The 15,607-nt window shown below is 37.2% G+C and overlaps 1 protein-coding gene across 1 annotated transcript in view; it reads left to right on the top strand.

The window, feature by feature from the left end:
• The window catches only part of LOC100374434 (signal recognition particle receptor subunit alpha-like), a 37,458-nt gene extending 22,688 nt beyond the window's left edge, over window positions 1–14,770 (top strand). The window contains exons 9-14 of the mRNA XM_085499079.1: window positions 9,839–9,925; window positions 10,176–10,348; window positions 11,137–11,350; window positions 11,560–11,645; window positions 12,331–12,507; window positions 13,256–14,770. Coding sequence (XP_085355205.1) covers window positions 9,839–9,925; window positions 10,176–10,348; window positions 11,137–11,350; window positions 11,560–11,645; window positions 12,331–12,507; window positions 13,256–13,384 — 866 coding nt within the window. The 3' untranslated portion in view covers window positions 13,385–14,770. The remainder of the gene's footprint in view (window positions 1–9,838; window positions 9,926–10,175; window positions 10,349–11,136; window positions 11,351–11,559; window positions 11,646–12,330; window positions 12,508–13,255) is intronic.
• The last annotated feature ends 837 nt before the right edge of the window (window positions 14,771–15,607 follow it).

The raw sequence follows: 15,607 nt of genomic DNA, 5'->3' as shown, positions 1-15,607 counted from the left end.
ACGTTCTTTGGATCCACAGAACAATATTCATTCAAAGAAACACATGTCTCTATGTAAATAACACCTAATTAGCATATTATGCATATTAAAAACTAAATATACCAAATTCCCCAATAAGCAAAAGTACCAAATTTTAAATAACAAATTTTCCAGATATGAAGTGGTTATAAAGTTTGACCAAAAATAAACTATACATAAGCTATTCATAAATATTCATAAATGGTATGAATAATGCATAAATTATGCAAATTAGAACAATTCAAATTGGATAATCTCAAAATATTAAAATCAATATTGATTTTATCGAGAAATGAGTGATTAAGGGCTCTTTAATGCAAAACACCATTTCTTCTTTCAAACTACATTTTAATTAGCATAAATTATGCAAATTAGTTCTGATAACTAGTGAAGCCTCACAATGGGGACTCACAAGGTTTCATAATTTATATTAATATTTAATCGAATATTATAGGGGAAAGTATGGTACAATTTATATTAATATAATTGTACCATACCTTCCCCGTTACTAAACCCAAGCTTTGCAAACATCTCTATGTTCAGTCACGGAATATCTTTTATTTATTTAAACTGCAATTCTACATTGTATTGCATTGTAATTGAGTTTAAATTCCAATTAAAACGCAACCCTATATAGGAACGCTTTTTAACGCTAATTCAATGTGTGGCGTTACAACAACGGTAGGACCTGTATGTATGTATGTATGTGTGTGTGTGTGTGTGTGTACACATCAAGGATTTATGGAAGTTTTCATAACTGTTGATTACTTTCTCCCATAAGCGCGAGTTAGGATAGATTCTAGTGAAAAACAATTATTCCTGATTCTTGAAGTTGTACAGGCCCTCGAGTTTGAAATACAAAATCAAGATACATGATATCATTATACATATTTATTGTTTATTCTATAACAAAATTGGAATGCGTGTATCACAATGTCATAGGAAACCTTAGGTGGAACACTTATGAATGTCTGTTTCACAGAGAGGACCATTTTTGGCGCATTTGCTTCTGCCTTATACTTAAGTAAGTTCTTTGTACTCGTGCAGGACTGGCTATTCACAAAACATGTACAGCTGGGTCAACTTTCTTGAAATGATTGGTATTGTAGTGTAAACTGGTACAGGGGCGGCTTCTTCAGTCTCTTGCTTCCAGCCCCAATTGGTTGGAGGTTCTGGATGGAAATTCTTCTTTAGAGAATTTCCCCATACATGACCACTCTAGAAAAATAATATTAGAGAATGCAAAAGTATGATCTGATATCTGGTATACTCAACAATCCACCTGAGTGTGATCCAGAAATTAATCTCAATTAGTTTAATAAATAGATAGGTAGATAATGCAAGAGTGCAGCATCCACTGTCATTATATCCTCGTCCTTCACACCGTAGAGCTGATTGTGGAAGACGGGATTGTGCTGCTCAATCATCTCAACTGTTGGGTTGGAAGAAGACAGTAATTGGAGCAGGAGGATGAAATCTGGTAGAGACTGCCATGCTGACCAAGAATACCTCTTACCTATTTTACCTCATTCATTGTCAGTTGCAAGTGATCATTTACATTTTGCAGCCACCCAAAGCACATGCTCTAAAGATTATGATGTACAAAGAACTGGAAAATGCGAGATTTCATCCATAAGCAGAGAGACATCTTCCATTGTTGTGTAAGACATTGGGAGTGGTTTCACGGTCGTTTGACCCATTTGTGCAGCATTTAAGACCATCTTCTGCTCTGTATGTACCTGATATGTTGAGAAGTGCTGCATGTTGCTGATGCCCGTCCCTTGCAAGACAGACTGAGAGATGCAGTTGTAGATGATGGATTGTAATCAATGCTCAACCCCTCCAGTCGTGAAGACTCTTTTGATGGCTTGACAAGGTAGAACAAGACCTTCATGTTCCCAATGGGTAATGCATGTGCTCAGCTGATATGACACACACACATGCGCTGCCCTGCAAGTGTATCCACAAGACTCTCCTTACCTGTTTCCATGTGCGCCTTCATGGCTAGCATGATGGTTAATAGATTTTCCTGTTCACGTGGATGGCGTGGCACACTCTGTGGATTCGATGACATTTTGCCTACAGAGTTATACACGATCATTTGAGCCAATGACGATACCATCTTCTCTGAATAAGCAGGAGGTGTGCCAACAGCAATACCAGGACCATCTAACAACATATGCAAAAAAGATCTCAACAAAGGCACAACAGAATCCGCTTCCGGGTTTATGTTGAAAGAACCAGAACGGCTGCCTTTTTCCAACATATCTCAGCGTAGGTTCTTCACTGCCTGTGCCAATATTTTCATGTCTGTTCTCATGTCCTTCATCTCCTGAAGCGCTTGACTGAGGTCCTCATCAAATACCAAACCCAGCTACCAGATGACTTTTGAATCGCCAAGATATCAGAAATACGACTGGTAATATCATTTCGTAGTCATGTTGTATGGCATTGACTCTGAGGGTAACCATGAAATGCAGGGCGCTTATCATATAGTGCTTTCAAATGAGCCATGTTGAAAACCTAGCCAGTTGTGCAATGATCTTTGATGTACTTTATGAGTTCCTGAAAAGCTTGGACCTTCATTACTTTGGCTGTATAGGAATGACTAGATGATTGGTCCACTGCATTTACCTTTCTGTACAGGCTAGTAAGGCCCATCAGGTGATAAACTGCATCCAAAGCAATCATGTCACCTATTGACAGTTAACCCTTTTCCGGTCAGGGGAGTTTCACGCTATCAGGTTAAGTCGTTGAAAAACGGTCATGATTCAATGCACTCCAGTAGCCAGCATCTGTGCATGCTATCCTGCCATACATTTTTGCAAAAATAGGCCATAGTTAACAGACTGTATCGACCACAGTTTTCACATTTTTTGCAATCTGTTTGCATACACACTTCATTACCACCATGGACAACAATTTCTCGTATAAAAAAAAATCACCGTTTTATTTCAATACACATTTTTTACTGTCGTTAAGTAACGATGTTTTGCCCTTTGTACAGTCTCAATAAACACGTGTTAAACATTGAAATAAATATTGCTTAATTGAAAACACATTACAAGCAAGTACAAGGTCACTACATGAATGCAAGTTCGAAGTAAGAAGAAAAAAACGCGCGAGTATGGGGATATTTGGGACATGTACGGGGGAAAACGTGTTTGACGTACTCGACCCGTTAGCGTACATTTCAAATTGCAACGTATATTCAACTACTTGAACTACATGTGTAACATATTACAACGTACTTTCCGTGACTTAACTGATGTTATATTCAAGCTCTAACGTATATTAACCGACTTGACCGTATGAGTAAGTCCACACTTACAACGTATATTTAACGACTCAAACTGAGACTGAAACGAACGAGAACGTAACTGCAACAACTTGATCGGGGTTACCTTCACACGGCAACGTATATTCACCGACATGACCACATTAACCAACTAAATATTTCAACGTATATTTAACGACTTGAAATAAAACGAACTAGCGAGAACGTAACTGCAGGGACTTGGCGTGTATATATACTCACGCAGAAACGTATTTCCACCGACTAGACCAGATGAACTATCCTGACATTAAAACGTATAAATACCGACTGAGCATGAAACTAAATTAACGATAACGTATTTTCACCAACTCAAACTATTGTACAGTTCGTGACGCTGTAATAAGTCCCAAATTTATTTGTTGTACGCCTTTCTTAGTTGTCCACCCCGGCGGGCTGCTCCCATGCGTCTGCCTGATGTTGAGGGCTGCTCTTCTGTACTTCGTGTTTGTGTTCCCACGGTGCGTTTTCCCCTCAGTGCCATGTTGTGATGAAAAGCAGCGAAACATTCGCCCGCGTGAAGGTGAACTTTACAAATTGGGCATCCTTTTGATGTTTCTGATAATCGGCCACTCGCAGTTTTTCTCCCGTCCTTGCTGCACTGCTTACACGATTTTTGACGCCCGGATAGTCTGCATATTTCGTGCGAATCCATGTTTTCACTACGAATAAATGACGTGTTACTTGGAAGAGAGCCAACTTCTCTTATGGATTTTTGAATTCTACTCGAGTGTCCACCAATCAGTTGTTTACCTGTGCGGATATTGAAGAATTTGTGCGTTACTTTAGTCGTGCGATTCAATGCCTTGAAACATTCATAAGCATTGACCAATGCAACATCTATGAGGTAACAGGCCATGTAGATCCACCAACGATTGTTTTTTCTGCCCGTGTGATAGTATTTTCGCCTTTGTTTAGAACGATCCACGCCACCCATGTGATGTCTGTAACATTGTAACGATACAGGCACGTGTCTCTCGTCATCTACTGCTTCTGGCGACGTAGCCAGTGGGGGATAGACTGTATTTAAAATCAATATTTGCGCGCTGTCATCCTGGTATGCAGTAATATTGATAGTGTCGTCCGGTCTAGTTGCTGCTGTCATTTCACCAATTTTCAATTTCAGCTTCTTGCTTTTCCCTTCAGGAATTAATTGCGGCGGCATGGTTTTCCGATTTCGTCTGCTAAAACTACCGACCATGTACACTTTCTTGTCTTGTAATTCAAGGGCTGTGTTAACTGACGTAAAAAGCGAATCACAGAAAAGAATATGGTTTTTTTCTGTGAAGGGCTATAGCAACCGGTGTGTTGTCTTCTTGATTGTCCCAGTTTCTTTCTTTCTCCCCTCAATTGTAGTTTTATATTTCACCCCCAAATATGGTTCAAAGTTTGCAATGTAAGACGTTGTCGAGTCGCACACCTGCCATATTTTGAAGCCATCACGGTCGGGTTTGTGGGGCAATCTCTGCTTAAACTTGGACCGTCCCTTAACCCTAATCATAACCTCATCAATCGAAATTTCCTGTCCCATCTGGTAGTATCGCAGATAATTTTCGAGTACGGGTTTCAGCCACGGGTTGATTTTATACAACGGGTCGGCCTCTGATCGTTGACGACGACGTTCAATGTCAGGATCCCGCCGTGGGTCATTTACTGGATCAGCTAAATGAAAATAACGCATTAGCATTTGAAATCTGGCCCGAGTCATTACTGATGCAATTCCCATGTTCTGCAGAACGGGGTCACTCGACCAATAATCGTCGATTGCTGATTTGTGATTAACATCCATACATATCATCACACCAAAGAATGCTTGCATTTCAATGAAATTTGTATTACGCCAGTGGGCATTTAATTTTTTTGCAATGCATTTTTGATGATATTTGGCGTATTTATTAGTCTCGGTAGAAGCCAGTTCTATCAGTTCTGGTGGGATTAATTTGTAGAAATATTCCACCTCACGAGCATATGAAGGCAGTTCGAAAGTTGGTCCAGGTTCGGGTTCAAAAACTGGAATAGTAAATATATCGCCGTCTTCCTCCGTGGCCATTCTCCATTCACCAGTGCCGGAGGCAACATAATCAAATGTAGCACCAATTTCTGTGTCGGATTCAATTTCAATGTCGCTATCGAGTACAGGTGGGTAACGTTGCTCTAAAAAATCGTCATTCTCAGCACGATCTTCATCGATTTCTGAATCTGTATCGTCGTCAGTTGCAACTATGAAATCATCTGGTATTTTGTGTCGTAGCTCACCCGTTTTTTCGTCCAATACAAGTTCATCATCACGCGTGTCCATTGGCGATGCGTGTGCATACACAACACAATTTTAATAATTGATTTTTCGGGGAAACTCGCAAGTGTTGATTGTTCTGTACCGCATACATTTTCTTGTACCATTTCTTTGGTGACATCGACGTTTTGTTGCGTACTCGCTGGGTCGATATGTTCAGGCCCCTGCTTTTCTGCGTTGGCAGTTGTGGCGGATGTCGACGGTTCCGAATCGCAAACACTGTCTTGCAAAAATTGTATCACATCTTCGACGGCACGTTGTATTTCAGCGTGACCAACTTCCGTTTCTTCGGCATCTGCTTTGTCGGCAGCTGGCGATTCAACCACTTTACGGTTCGTCTTCGATTTACGTTTGCCTCCTGGTTTGCCCCTGCAGTCCTTCAAACGGTTTTCTTTTGTAATCGCATGTTCATTGACAGAGGAGACAGTCTCCGACTTGCGTTTGTTCTTATTCTTTTTACGCCTTTTCTTGAGTGGACTATTATCACTGGTGTCCGTGGTACGCTCGGCTGGTAACTCACCGACGTCAAATATTTCCTTTGCTTTGGATTTCTTTCTTTTTCCATGCTTTGCTGGTGAAAAATCTGTCGTGTCAATGTCAAACTTATCACTCCCCGTGCCACTGCACGATTGACGCGTTTTCTTCAGTTTCCTTCTTGCCTTCATAAAACACTTTCTATCTGTATAGGACGGCATATTAACGTATGTGTCGGAAAGGAGGCACACAGCGAGTCTGGGCTTTATCTCACTTTCTTCGGCCATATTTATACTGAACGACCAGATGTCCACAAGACTGCATCTCCCCACAATTTGAATATTTATTGTTATGTAAGTAAATATGTTATTTTTTCGAACACAGATTGGTTACAATTTGCATACACATAAAATTGCATATGCTAGCTCAGACGCTGAAATCACGTGGACTTTAATATTTCCCACCAGCTGTCCCGGTCATTTTACGTTGGTGATTGCCGACATTCCAAGCTCAGCTGTTGGAATCCGTTATGCTATTCATTCTAAGTGCCGGGACTATTTGCCAAGCTGCTCAAAATACGTTACTACCGTTATAACCGTGAATCGTGTCGTTCAAATACGGTTGTAATGCTGCAGTTTGCAATGTGGTCAAGGCGTTTTTTTTACGTCGTCGCAAACGTTGCGTTGTGACGGTAAAATAGTGAAATGAGCAGACAAGAGTATAGAATTACATTCTTTATTACTTGGTTAATTTATTTGACTTGGCGTAATCGAAAACAAATTCTCTCCCTCCATAATTTCGCAAGTGTAAAATATCAGGTTCCGTACAACGTATTATAAACGCTTGACCGTCTGAGCAACCTAAATAACAGGCCGTTTTTCAACGACTTAACCAGTTAGCTAGCTGGAGTGGGAAATTCTAGCATACCCATAATGACGGTGGTTTTTCACCGACTTGACCGGAAAAGGGTTAAGCTTGGAGATGCGCATTACGAGTCCTCCTTGCCGCATCATGGACTTTTTCATTAAGATCAAGTGTCAATGCCTTTCTTAAGTCAGTCACATTCTCGGCTTTCTCACAGAAGAAACATTTGGTATTGAGATAATCTTTTTTCACGTTTGATGGTCATGGCACATTTTCCCGTCAAGAATTCAGCCACCTAGTCTTAATTGGGTTTGACATTGTACGCTAACTTCTGCTTTTCTTTTGGCCCAATCCACCTTCTGTTGATTATACTGCGCTCCTGCAATTTTTGTGCCATACTACTTTATTTGTCGTCATTAGTGTCCACACCATCATCATTGCCAGCTAACAAATCCTCTACTACTACAAAGCAAGGCAACTCACCATACTCACTGAGATCACAATACAAAGTATACAAGTTTCAATATTTATGTAGTTGTGTATTAATTCCTCTAGAAATTATTTATCAATGTTTGAGATAGTATATTTGAAGACTTATTGAAATAAAGATAGTTTTCTCTTTAAAACAGAGCTCATCATCTTAGTGATTGTCCATGTCAATGTTTTACTTTTTCGACTTCTTGAAAACTACAAGCCTAAATGATTTGATACTTGGCGTATATGTACCTTGGGTGGGCCTCTCTTAGATTTGTTCATTTCATGCTGATTTCTTCAATTCTCTAATTTTGATGAATATTTTTTGTAATTTTTGGTAAAAAGTGATATTTTCGACTTCTTTAAAAAAAAACGCAAGTCTGATTGCTTTTATATTACATAAATACGAGGGGCGTTCAATAAGTAATGCCCCTGACCCATTTTCCATAGCAAGAGAATAATGACACTTGGCACAGTTATTAGTTTTTCTCTACATAGGAACCACCCAGAGCTATGCATTTTTCCCATCATTTGATGCAGCTCTGGACACCCCAGGTTGGTCCTACAACCACGTCGTAACTCAAAAACAACTTCATGGCTGGGAAGAGATGAAAGTTCAGAGGGTGCAAAGTCATGAGAGTAAGGGGATGGGGAGGATTTCATAGCCACATGCCCGCGCTTCTGATCTGGCGACATGCGACTTATGAACTGGAGCATTGTTCTGCAGGAGGAGGATGCCTTTGCTGATCTTGCCCTGCCTCTTAATTTCAATAGCTTCTCTTAATTTCATCAAAAGTGAAGCGTAATAGGCTCCTGTAATTGTGGTACCCTTTGCCAGGAAATCTGTCAATGCTGGTCCAAGAAGCCTGTGAGCATGACCTTGCCAGCGGAGGACTGCACCCTTGCCTTCTTTGTAGGTGGTGAGTCCAAGTGCTTCCACTGCATTGACTGGGCTTTGGTTTCTGGATCATAGTGATGGACCAAAGTTTTATTCTGTGTAATCAGTCTTTTGAAAAAATTTGACTCATCTTCTTGGCACATCTCCAAATTCATCCTCGAGCACTTCTTGCTTCTGGAAAGGTGTGAGCAATCTAGGAATCCATCTAGCAGACACCTTATGCATAATGCAAATGGTCATGAATGATAGTTTCCACAGACCCTGTACTAATCTTGACCTCTTGGGCTATTTGGTGAACAGTAATGTGTCGATCTTTCATAATGGCTGCCTTAACTTGACGGACAGATGCCTCATCAATGGCAGAAGAGGGACAACCAGGTCTGGCAGCTGTTTCCACAGACTTCCGGTCATGTTTGAATTCACAGTGCCAGCGTTTTACAAGGTCATATGATGGGGCATCACCACCATAAGTTTCTTTCATTTCATCAAAAGTCTTCTTTGGTGTGCGTCTTTTCAAATACAAAAAACGAACCACTGGCCCCATATTACACACCTGACTCAGTTCAAACACCTGTAAATCATAAACTACAATTAGTTCAGAGCTGTTTTTTGCAACATAGAGATGTAAATCATTAACATGCAAAATTTAGATCAGACAACTGGAAGTGAGTCAGGGATATTACTTATTGAACGCTCCTCGTATCTCAGCCGACAGGCTGCTTGTTCATTCTCACGTTCACATAGCAATTTGCATAATTTAGGCATAGCTTGTACATTATATGCAACTTGGGGGTTATTAAATACTGAGTAAAATTTAGTTCAGATATCCCCCTACTGCCTAATTGGACATCATTCAAAGTAAGACCATTTTTTTGTGTCTTTGTTTTTTTTTCATTGGTGAATTTTGTATTTTGAGGTTCTAATATGCATAATATGCTAATTAGGTATTATTTACATAGAGACAGTGTGTCTCTTTGGATGAATTTTTTCCTTTCGATCCAAAGAACATGTGTGCCAAGTAGGAAGTTTGTACCACAAAAAGCAGAGCATAAAAACCTCGAAAATTAATAGTTTGCATGTACTAATTGCCAGAATTTATGCAAATTAGCTGGGTTATTTGCATAAAAACAAGATTTATTTTGCATGATATTTTTCTGCTTGGTCCATAAATATTTTATATCAAGCTAGACATTTGTTTGACATGAATAAATATTTTTTAATTATGCAAATTAGGCCTTATTTGCATAGATACAGAGTGTCTCTTTGGATGAAAAATTTTCAATTGCCCCAAGGAACATGTGTGCCAACTAGAACATTTGTACTAAAAAATGCAGCGTTTACCCCCTTAGCAAGGCTACTATGTTAATTGGTAAAGGAAAAGTGTACTGTAACATGCCTATTTTGATACAGTATATAGGTATTCATCTTTCTAAGTTTTATTACTATCAGTATAAATCTTTATATAATTATATCTTGTCAACAGGTAAGAATGTAGCTTCTGATATAGCTGATAAGCTGTGTGAATCAGTTGCAACTAAATTGGAAGGAAAAGTACTTGGAACTTTTGACCGTAAGTATGAACTTTTTATTTTGTTGTTCTGTAACCATGATATATATTTGCCTATTGTAGTACTTAGTGAAACTACTGCCACTGAATTTGTTGACCAATTCATGATTCTATTCAGAATACCCTCATCAACAAATGTCATTTGAAAAATTCATCAGGTTTTCCCTGAAATTTGGAACTTAATCAGACAGATGATGTGTGTTGTTTGGTAAACAGATAGTTTGACTGTTCAATCTTTGTTCATATGTTTCAGGTGTGACTTCTGCTGTGAAGCAAAGTCTGAATGAATCTTTGATACAGATTCTGTCTCCCAAGAGACGTATTGATATCTTACGTGATGTCTTAGATGCCAAGAACCACAGTCGTCCTTATGTCATTACATTCTGTGGTGTTAACGGAGTGGGAAAGTCCACTAACCTTGCTAAGGTAAGGTGATCTTCTACATAATAAGTTTTCTTGTGAATCTCCCAAAGAATACTTGCATTAATGGCGAGATCAAAAATAGTTTGGCTTATTAGTCCTCATTCAGATACAGTCTGAAAAGGGGACTACTAACTTTGTCTATCTGTATTGTACGTTAGTAACATTTTCTCAGACATTTTGCAGCAGATATCAATCAAGCTTAGCATGTGTTTGAGCCGCTCTGCTTGCTTTTCTAAATCATTTACTACGTTCACGTTACAGGATCTCGGCACGTGCCGAAATTGTTAATCCTTTGTGTTTGCAGAGGGATTACAGCAGTTGTCTTCACGTTATTTGGGACTCACTTAGGACCAACATGGCTTCTGTAAAAGTCCTGCCTTCATTCATCGATCTGTTATTTGGCCCAGACATGGAAAACAGTACTATACAATGATAATAATAATTGCTATATTGAAATTATATCCATTTGTTGTTATGGTATTTATTACGAGTCATCGCAAACATGAAGGGCAAAAAAGATTCAAAAAACAATTATTTGTTCACGTCAGTGTAGCTTCGCAAGAAAATAGCGGTTGCAGCAGACATAAATATGCGTGGCTGACGATGGTTTGTATTCATTTCATTCATTACTACAGCATCCGGCCATATACTAGTATATCTGCATTTCCTGTCATCATCATTTCGTACTAGTATGAATCAGCATATGTCTCCTCAGTAAATAATTCTGCTCATCAAATAAATGATTCACAGCTAGTATTGATGTCAACGGTTTACTGCTCATCTCCTTACAGATATGTTTTTGGTTAATTGAGAATGGATTCCGTGTCTTGGTGGCTGCATGTGATACTTTCCGTGCTGGTGCTGTGGAGCAGCTACGTACACACACACGTAAATTGAATGCATTGCATCCACCACAGTCGCATAGTGGTGCACAGATGGTGCAGTTATATGAAAAAGGTTATGGTAAAGATGCAGCTGGTATTGCTATGGAAGCTATCAATTATGGTAAGAATCTGCATCTTAACTATGTCTTCTTTATCATCTGGCTTTTATGTGTGTACAAATAAATCAAATTTGTCAAATGCTGTGTTAAAAATGTAATTTACATATCATGGATTTTTAGTTCCTTTGTTCCAATGAACCTTTGATAGTGTGCCTGATTAGCATTACAGTGAAATGTGATAACAAGTGATAAACTCATTGTTTAATTGCAGCTCGTGACTGTCATATTGATGTGGTTTTGGTGGATACGGCTGGTCGTATGCAAGATAATGAACCACTCATGAGAGCGCTGTCTAAGGTAATTAAAACACATTCACTTACATTAATACTGTAAATGCATTAATTATTCACTGGCTTTTAATTTACTGTAGTTTATTTTCACTTGGAATTAATTTGGCACTATTTTCGCTGAAGGAATGATTCAGTGAAAATAAAGTTCAGCATATACCTTTTTTCACCATATAACTTGTCAAAAATCAGTTAAAAAATTAATTCTAGCTAAAATAAAGTTTTTTACAGTACCTATTTTGGCTGATCAGTAAAATTCGCTAAATTAAATCTGTGTGAACATGTAAAATAACAATAAAATCCATTTCTTTGACATATTTGTGAAAACATCAAAATAGTATAATTAAATGTCAGTGAAAAATTAATGGTTTTACAGTAGCTGAGTTTTGGGCTCTGGTTGCTTGAAAATCCTGCGTATGACAATCTCATTAGTTGGGGTTGAGATTACTATGCTTGTGGTTATCAGTAATACCCAAGGTACCAGTAGATTTTAGCATTTTATTTTGCTATATCAACTTCAGTTTTGTAACTAACATATTGAATTGGTAATATATTGCAGCTTATGAAATGTTTGTATAATATAAAAAATACATTCCTACACACATACTGTATGCAGGGCTTGGACTTTGATGCAAATAAAACAATGCCAATTTTTTTTTTTTACACACTGTTACTCATTATGTTGTTTCTTTCAGCTCATTAAAATCAATCAGCCTGATTTAGTTCTGTTTGTTGGTGAAGCTCTGGTTGGTAATGAAGCTGTAGATCAGCTAGTTAAATTCAACCAGGCCTTGGCTGACCACTCACAAATGGAGAATCCTCGCCTCATTGATGGTATACTGTTGACCAAATTTGATACAATTGATGATAAGGTAAGCCTCCAAATACTTGCAGAGTACATAGCATTTATTAGGAATTCAACTATCATGTAAATAAACTGGTGATGGCTTGTGATAGATGCACTACTTGTCTTGTGGTTTCACAAAACAAGTTTTATTATTACCAGTATAAATCCACAACTGTGAGCTATGGAGTTTTAGAATACAATTATTTCCGTTATCAGCATCCAATAACTATGCAAATTAGGATGTGGAATTGAATAATTAAGTAAATTAGGATGTAGAATTGAATAATTAAGTAAATTAGGATGTGGAATTGAATAATTAAGTAAATTAGGATGTGGAATTGAATAATTAAGTAAATTAGGATGTGGAATTGAATAATTAAGTAAATTAGGATGTAGAATCCAATAATTACGTAAATTTATCTGTAGATATTGGTTAAAGTGCAAAAATACATCTACAGTCTTTATAGATTGTATAAAGCATAAGAGAGCTGTTTTGGTCTTCCTTCAGGTCTGATCGAGTAAAAAAAATTCTCAGAATTTGCATCAGTGTGCATGTTTGAAAGATTTGATTATGTAAATATTGAATATATCACCGACAGTGCCTGATGGCAAATTATGAAAATGAAATAATAGTTTAGCTAAACTTTTCCCAACTGCTATAAAGAAAGATATATGATGTACACATGTACTCTGATTTAATTCTGTCATTTTGGTTAATAACCTCATCTTATGACATGAATAAACAGTTGTACTTTGACTATGTTTTGTTACAGGTTGGTGCTGCCATATCAATGACATACACTACTGGTCAGCCTATAGTATTTGTAGGAACAGGTCAAACCTATCGTGACCTCAAGAATCTGAATGTCAAAGCAATCATCACTGCTTTACTTAAATCTTAATTTGATCTCTTTGTAAACAGCAGTCCAGACTCTGAAGTATTGTTAGCAAACAGATAAAAGTAGTAAATTGTACTTTACATTTTAAAGGAGAAACATTTAACTGTATTTAATTTTATCATAATTTATGCTGCATGGATATTGACTGGATTTAATTTAAATGTATTTATGAGTCAATTAAGTGAAAAGAAAATTAATTACCAAATAATTATAATCTTTTTTCAGTAGTTTATCTTCTGAAATGAGTATTGTGAGTATTCACTCTAATTACATGAACTTCAAAGGAAACAAGTCACTCCAATACATTAATGTTGGTAATTACAATGTGTTTTATATTTAATATTTTTCATAATAAAAAGATAATAAAATTAAGTACACAACATTTTTGATGAATGGGAATATGTGTTAACATTAATCTGTTTTCTTGTGTTGCTTTAATACTATGACTATACGCTGTCATTCTCACAAATACATACACCATATGCTTCACAATTGTTATAAATTTGACCTAGTTTATTTAAACAATAATATTGTTATAAATCGCTACCATGATAATTAAACAAATTTGAGAGATTTTTGTTAGAATGAATATACTATAAAATGGAGGTTTGCACTATTATATGATAATGTGTAAATTCTTGTCATCATGGGAACATCTAAATTCTGATAGTGGTGATATATTTTGAATACCATATATGCAGTATTGGAAGCACATCTCCACATATACATGTGTAAGCTTACAAATTACATTTATTGATGGATTATGTATTTATATTTTGTCTCTACTAAAAACCCTCAGAATATTTGTATAGTAATTAAGTTATGAAATTAGATTACAGACACACTTGTGTCATTTACTTGAGTGTTCCAACAATAAGCAGCAACAAAGGTTCAGAATTTGACATTCATAGAAATTTTGTTATACTCTCACCATTGTACCTTATTTGAAGATATAAAATTCTATAGGAGTTCATGCTAAAGTTTTATTTAAAATAAATAGTATTCGTCAATTTTTTCAATAATTTGGGGACAAGCAAAAATTCTATTTTACAACTGTACATGATTTTTTTACCATATGAATCCAACAGAATTTTGAGATGTAGTAGTTTGGTGACCATATTTTTGTTATCAGTGTTTCGTTAAAGCCAAATAAAAAAAATTAGGGAATCTGTTGATAAGCTTCAATAGTAACTAACTACTTTAGAACACAATATTTCAAACGCCAACAATTGCAATGTTTTACAGTATACTACAATGGTGTATCATTTGCTGCTATTTTAGTCTATCAGATAACTACCGGTAATGTGGATCCTAACTGTTTTCACTGGACTGCTGTTCTCAATATCCTACATGCAACAACAGCAAAATAAAAGTCTTTACAAATATAAACGTGTTTATGTATTGATTATTGCTATGTCTGAGTTGTTCCATGGTTGTGGTATGCTGGGTTTACCATTCAGTCTGTCATGTATAATCAGATTGTTTTACATGCCACCAGTAAATGGATTCTGGTGTAGCAATAACTAAAACAGTTTATGGCAGATTTATTTGTTGATGTTGGTTGGCATTGGGACATGATTTATGCAATGCTGGAATAAAATAAGGTGACAACAGGAAAAACAAGTCATTGTCAATGACACGTCCCCGTTCCGTTCATATTTGAGTGACATATACATTCAAAGCAGATCATGACCGAAATGCACCTGCATATGTACAACACATTGTGCTAAATCTGAACAAAATCCATCCATGCATGACTGAGATCCGGTTCTGGAATTGTGAAAATACGTGATTTTGATGCATTTTCGGCCTTAAAATGGCCATCATTTCGCTATTGTTAAGCAGATCATGAAACAAAGGCACATATCTATTTGTGACATGATGTACCATGTGTGTGTGAAGTTTGAACTTGATCAATCCAGACATGTCTTGGATACGGATCCAGAACTGAATTCTTTAACAAAATGGCCGCCAGTCGGCCATTTCGAACTTGATCCGAAAAAAAAAAAGACGTGCATCAAGGTCCTATTATGTTTAATGTATGTATCAAATTTGAACAAAATCCATCCATGCATAACTGAGATACGGGTCCGGAATGGTGAAAATGTGCGATTTCAATGCATTTTCGGCCTTAAAGCGGCCGCCATTTGGCTATCGTTAATGAGATCATGATACAAATGCACATACATATTTGTGACATGATGTACCTTGTGTGTGTGAAGTTTG

The sequence above is a fragment of the Saccoglossus kowalevskii genome, chromosome 5 (genome assembly GCF_978046115.1).
Source record: "Saccoglossus kowalevskii chromosome 5, keSacKowa6.1, whole genome shotgun sequence".
In the NCBI taxonomy this organism is placed as follows: Eukaryota; Metazoa; Hemichordata; class Enteropneusta; family Harrimaniidae; genus Saccoglossus; species Saccoglossus kowalevskii.
Note: the sequence above shows the minus strand (reverse complement) of the source record. Positions and strands in the feature narration are given on the sequence as shown.